We start from the raw sequence: 6,658 nt of genomic DNA on the forward strand, positions 1-6,658 counted from the left end.
GTTAACCAGCCAACACACACACACACACACAGACTGGGCCTGTGGTCAGTAGTCCAGCGTCACGTGTCACGTGATTAGGTTTGATTTTTACATATATTTTAACACTAGCATGACTAATAATACAAACTAGCTAGACAAACTGTCATTGTGGTTACACTTTACTTGAAGGTATTTACATAAGAGTGACATGACACTGTCATGAACATGTCGTAAACATTTGACATAATGCTTCTGTCATTAAGTGTCATTTGTCTTTTGTCATGACAAATTGGGGTTAGGGTAGGGTTCATGTGTCATGTGTTCATGACAGTGTCATGTCACTCTTATACCTTCAAGTAAAGTGTTACCCAACACCCAACAGGATCTCTGTTAACTCTCCTCTGTTTAAAATCTCTGTAAACCAAGCTCCTGCAGGGAGATGCCCTTAACACCCCTTTGCCCTTGCCACACACACTTTTTGTAATCCAGGTTCTCTAGCACATGCAGTCCATTACTACACATCTGACACGTGTAAGTGAAGGTGGAATTGGGAGGATCCTGTATGTAGACAAACAGGAAGTCATCACTTCCCATTTGGTCAACTGTAAATTTCCATGTTCAAGTTTGTGTTTGGAGAAAACTTAAATCTGCAAATCAAATTTTGCAACAGCTTGCGTGGCCTTCTGTGTTGCTACATTGTTTTGGCCGGAAGGTTTCTGTGTTGGGAGTTAGGACGTTGCTGTGTTTCCAACATTTTTGGCAACGCACTGAACTCCAATGGATGCTAACCTCACCGAGTTACCACACTACAAAACCCCAGATCAAGAGCAATAAAGTAATGAAAAACAGAAAACACTTCTAATCATGTCCTGGGAATTATCCCTATTGTTGTAAGGTGTATTTTTATTGTGTGATGATGAATAAACATATTGAAGAGACAGAAACGGGGGCAGCCGTGGCCACTGGCGCCTTAATGCAGGGGCTTACCTGGGCTTCAGCCCAGGGGCCTCGACCAATGAGGGGCCTCCTAATAATAATAATAATAATAATAATAATGATAATCAATAATAATAAACGGCGTGCCCGTATTCGCGGCGTCATTAGCCTACTCTGGAGCTAGCCTAAATAATTGAGCACATCGTACTGCTCTACAATTACATCCATGCAGAGGCCCCCTTTGTCTTCTCCAATTCTAAAGTGTAACAAAATGTAACAAAACGTAATAAATCCCAACGGGTGTAGAGAAGCTAGAGGAGAGGCTGAAACTGACTGACAAACTTATCATACAAACTCTGGAGATAACGTGGGTAGGATTGAAGCAACAATAAACGAATGACGTGGATTCCTGTAACTGTCCATGAAAACAGAAGGCATATAGCAGGTAAATATCGTAGCAAATAGCCTGGAAATTAAACGGCTTTAAAAACATGGAGTGAACGCAGAACATGGGCTGTGGCACAAAGAAATTAATTAGTGATCTGCATCTCCGTTCACCAACAGCTAAGTTTGTGCTAACCCATTCGCACATATAATAGTCTAGGCTGTTATGTTTTCTCCAACGTTAACGTGAGATATGTCTCCATGTGCATGATAATGCATAAGGTAGCCATGTTCACGTCACATCATGAGCCAGCTTGTTCTGTAGGCTAAAAGTATTTCTGTCCCTCCCAAACTGCGTTAAACTGGTGTGTTAAGTAGACAGAATTTCAAAAAAACTCCTGGGGAACCCCCCGACACGACAAACACATGCACTTTTAAAAAGCTTTTAAACGTCCATATGTGTAGCCTACCCATCTTTTAACTTAGCCTACAGCCAGTGTTGTAAAAGTTCAACGCCTGTTTTCGTGCAGTAGGCTAGCCTTTTTGATAAGCAATGTCATGGGTAGGCTGACGTGATTCGAGGGCTTTCTGTTCCTGTTTATGTAAAGGTTTTACATAGGCTGATAATAGGCTACACTGCATTTGCGGTTGGGGGGGGGGGGGCTTAAAAAACATATAGCCCAGGGGCCTCGAGTGGTATTAAGGCGCCCCTGGCCGTGGCCTACTGGTTAGCACCTGTAACCGGAGGGTTGCCGGCTCGAACCCCGACCAGTAGGCGCGGCTGAAGTGCCCTTGAGCAAGGCACCTAACCCCTCACTGCTCCCCGAGCGCCGCTGTTGATGCAGGCAGCTCACTGCGCCGGGATTAGTGTGTGCTTCACCTCACTGTGTGTTCACTGTGTGCTGTGTGTGTTTCACTAATTCACGGATTGGGATAAATGCTGAGACCAAATTTCAAAAGAGTATATACTTATACTTACTTATACTTAAATAAGAGAAGAGGGTCTGCACATACGGGTTCCAACCAAACATACAAACTTCAACTAATTTGGAGTTTGAAACATAAAAGAACATTTATGAACATTTCAAATTTGTAGGACATTTAAAGATTGTTGTTGACGAGTTGGGTAAATGTGCACACTTTCTCCGTTTTCATGAATGAACACTTCAGGATAAAGTTTAGCCTCATAGACACACACATCCTAGAGTGTTTAGCCTCATAGACAAACACATCCAGAGTTTAGCCTCAGAGACACACACATCCTAGAGTGTTTAGCCTCAGAGACACACACACCAGTGTTTCCAATAATCTGGGAATAACTAATAAGATCTTCTACAGCACACAAAAGGTAGGCTAATATACACTGCCGTTAGGCTACACATTCATTTCCAACCCGATCGCATTAATTTCATATGAGTAGCCTATGGTAGGGACAACCCTGTGACCAGTGAATTATTATAGGTTAATAGGTCATTGCCTAAGGTGACATGACTATTTCATGTACAACCCCAAATCAGAAAAAGTTGGGACGTTGTGTAAAATGCAAATAAAAACATATAAAATGTTGAAACTTACAAATTTCACTATTTCATGGAAAATATATGTTCATTTTGAATTTTATGCCAGCAACACGTTTCAAAAAAAGTTGGGACAGGGGTATATTTACCTATAAATATACCTATACACCTATTCATTTAACAACATTCTGTAAAATGTTTAGGAACTGAGGAAACCAGTTGCTAGAGTTTTGAGAATGAAATTTTGTCCCATTCCTGCCCGATGTATAGGATTTCAGTTGCTTAACAGTTATAGTATGGGGTATTCTTAATCATGTTTGTCATTCCATGATGCACTTTTGACAGGTCTACAGATAGACCATTTTAGCACCTGGACTCTTCCTCTATTATGGAGAAATGCTATATAAATATGTGCATTATGGGGCCGCTGTGGCGCAGCAGGCTATGCGCCCGTACCATACGGGTCCGTGTGCCCATGGGGACCCAGGTTCGAATCCGACCTGCGGTCATTTCCCAATCCCACCCCATCTCTCTCCCACTTGCTTTCTGTCACTCTCCACTGTCCTGTCCAAATAAAGGCAAAAAAGGCCAAAAAATATACTTAAAAATATATGTGCATTATTCATTTTGGCATTGTTTTCCTGAAATATTCAAGGTCTTCCCTGGAAAAGACATTGCCAGGATGGCAGTAGGTGTTGCTCAAAATCAGTATACATTATTCAGAATTGATTGTGCCTTGCCAGATGTGCAAGATTCCCATTCTGTATAGGCACTAATGCTCCTCCACACCGTCATAGATGTTGAGTTTTGAACAGAGCAATAAAACAATAGGTTGGATACTTGGATGGGCCCTCTCCTCTAGCCCAGATGAGTCCATGATTTCCAAAAAGAATTGCAAATTTTGATTGGTCTAACACAGGACCTTTTCCCACTTTACCTCAGTCCAATTTAAACAAGCTCAGGCCCAGATAAGACGGTGGTATTTCTGTCTAAATACAATTTTCTTTTTTGCATGGTAAAGTTTACACTAGCATTTGTGAATTGAGTATCAAACTGTGCTCATAGACAATGGTTATCAAAAGTTTTCCTGAGCCCATACAATGATTTTCATTACAGAAACAGGTCTGGTTTTAATTCAGTGCCATCTGAGGTCCAAAAGACCACAGCCATCCAATATTGTTTTTCAGCTCTATCCCTTGTTTGCAAATATTTCTCTGGATTCTCTGAATGTTTTAATGATATTATGTACTTTAGACAATGAACTCTCCAAATACTTAATAATTTCATGTTAAGAAGCATTAAAATTACATTGTTTCATAATTTGTCCACACAGGTTTACACAGAGTGATGAATACCCATTTGTCCAAACAGGTTTACACAGAGTGATGAATACCCATTTTACTTCTAAGAGACTCTGCCTCTCTGGGATGCTCTTCATCATAGGCTATCATGTTGCCATGGAGTTTCCCTAGTTGTGAAATATTCCTCCTTTTGTTTTCTTTATCATTACACAACTTTTCCAGCATTTTGTTGCCCCTGTCCCAACTTTTTTTGAAACGTGTTGCTAGTATCAAATTAAAAATGAGCATATTTTCCATGCAATAGTCAAATTTGTCATTTCAACATTTGATATGTTGTCTGTGTCCTTTTTGCAGCTAAATATGAGTTACCGAGATTTGCACATTATTACATTTTGTTTTTATTTGCATTTTAGACCACGTCCCAACTTTTTCTGATTTGGGGTTGTATGTATATTATGACACTAATATAAATATAGGCTATCTGCAATATTGTCATGTGATGTGAGGGTATTTCAGAATGAGCCCCTTTATTAGACGAGAGCAGTAATATGGTGTTATATCACTATTCTAGACATTATACACTTAGAAACCCGTGGTAATGTAAACTTCATTCATAAAATGTCCATGGACTTCAAAATCCATCATTCTGCGCGTCATGACGACGCCCAGAGCTGCTCACGTGTTACGCAATGTTCTGTTTTGGAGAAGAACCGAAGATGGCGACCTCAAACAATCCGCGAAAATTTAGCGAGAAAATCGCTTTACACAATCAGAAACAGGCTGAGGAGACAGCTGCCTTTGAAGAGGTCATGAAGGATCTCAACATAACTAGAGCTGCACGGGTATGCGTCTTTGCTTACGGACGTTGTCGCAGGCGTGCTACCATACGTAGCAACATTAAAATAACCAGAGACAGCTACCGCTGCCAAGCCAGTATGTCAATGGTTGCTTCTTAGATAGGTCTGTAGGCTACAGTGTATTACGGTGACACATTACTAGTCGGGCAACTAGGTTAACAAAACAGTTGTGTCATGCCATTCATGGATTATTTTTAACTGCACGGTTGTAACTGTTACTACTGTGAACAAACATGCTATGCGTTTTCACAAGTGTAACGATGCTTCAAAAATCCTTGGCAGCAAGCTCACCTGCTATCATCTTGCTAGCTTAGTGTCGGCATATGTATGTTGACTAACGTTAAATCACAGATAGTGACAGCACCTGATCAGTGTCAACCCCACGTTAGTTCTCCTCCCATCTTAATATCTGTATTTGTTTTTGCCATAATTACATCAGTCTATTTTGCAATATTTTACAATAAATATAGTATGCATTTTCATAGATTACCAGCTGTATTGCTGGTTAACGTTTAAGTTATTTACCTAATGAAATCTATGGCTTCCTATCCAAACCTTACATGGATGACAGACGGGGAAAGAACTTTGTAATATGGAAGCGTTTGCTTAGTTTTTCAGTGGCAATCATAAGGAAGACCGCGAAATTATCCTTAATGCAATAACATAAAAGCTGTGGCCAGACGTTAGAGATAGGCTCTATCTGTAATCCCCGAGTGATGCGCCGCTGCTCAGGATGCGGTTTTGCAAATAATCGTAGCAGACACGTGAACAGAGATGTTCGGCAGTTCAAGGCTGGCGCTTGATTATATTATAGCCTAGGCTACTCAGTAGCTGACAAAGCCTTCGCTGGTTTACTGTAGCCTGTTTATACGGTTGTCGAGCCTGTCATTCAAAAAAGGGAGGTTGGCTATTGCACTTTATGATAAAAGCAGGTGAATGATAGAATCTATAGGGCGATGCTTGTCAAAGTAAATTTGCAGGGAATGAGCTCATCATGTGAATTTCATATCACCTCTGAATGTCATAACCAAATGTGCTCTGTTGACTGCTCTCCCTTTTTTTTAAAAGTTTTTTGCTTTTCATGATGAGTAAAACTTTCACCTTATCTATTGTGTCTAAGTGGCCTAAATGCATCCTAAATCATTGACCACAATATGAGTTGTTCTCATAGCACTTCTGAAGTCAGTAGCCTACTATTGTAGCAGGAATGAGGGATTAAACGTCTGTCTGGTTGTACATTTAGATTTAGATCCAGGGGTTGGTTTTAAGCCTCATTGAAGTTTCTTGTGTTTGAAATGACTGGCCAAGCCCTTAAGCCTGTTCTCACTGCCTTGCCTACTGCTGCAAGAAGCCTGAGTGTGCCTGAGTGCCCCCCCCCCCCTCCCCCGTCTCCTAAAGTACCCCCCCACTCATACTCTTGTGGTCCTCGTGGCCCCCACTCATTCATCTTGCTCATTCATGAACTCGCCCATTATGCATTTTGCAGTCATTCATGCACTTTTACTTTGCACAGTTGCAGTTGCAGAAGACCCAGTATTTGCAACTAGGGCAGAGTCGTGGTCAGTGCTATGGAGGGTCACTGCCCAATGTCAATCAGATTGGAAATAGCAGCACTGACCTGCCTTTTCAGGTGAGCTTCTAGAACTTTCTCACTTCCCAAAGCTGTTCTCTTTCAATGCTATGT

General features: G+C 41.1%; 1 protein-coding gene across 1 annotated transcript in view; it reads left to right on the plus strand.

The window, feature by feature from the left end:
* Positions 1–4,833: 4,833 nt before the first annotated feature.
* LOC143116525 (CREB-regulated transcription coactivator 1-like) overlaps positions 4,834–6,658 on the plus strand; it is a 4,859-nt gene continuing 3,034 nt past the window's right edge. Inside the window, exons 1-2 of the mRNA XM_076277709.1 lie at positions 4,834–4,959; positions 6,488–6,604. Coding sequence (XP_076133824.1) covers positions 4,834–4,959; positions 6,488–6,604 — 243 coding nt within the window. The remainder of the gene's footprint in view (positions 4,960–6,487; positions 6,605–6,658) is intronic.

The sequence above is a fragment of the Alosa pseudoharengus genome, unplaced genomic scaffold (genome assembly GCF_046254945.1).
Source record: "Alosa pseudoharengus isolate Yale_2024_CS ecotype anadromous, Long Island Sound unplaced genomic scaffold, YU_APseudo_1.1 YU_APseudo_1.1_scf_11, whole genome shotgun sequence".
NCBI lineage: Eukaryota > Metazoa > Chordata > Actinopteri > Clupeiformes > Clupeidae > Alosa > Alosa pseudoharengus.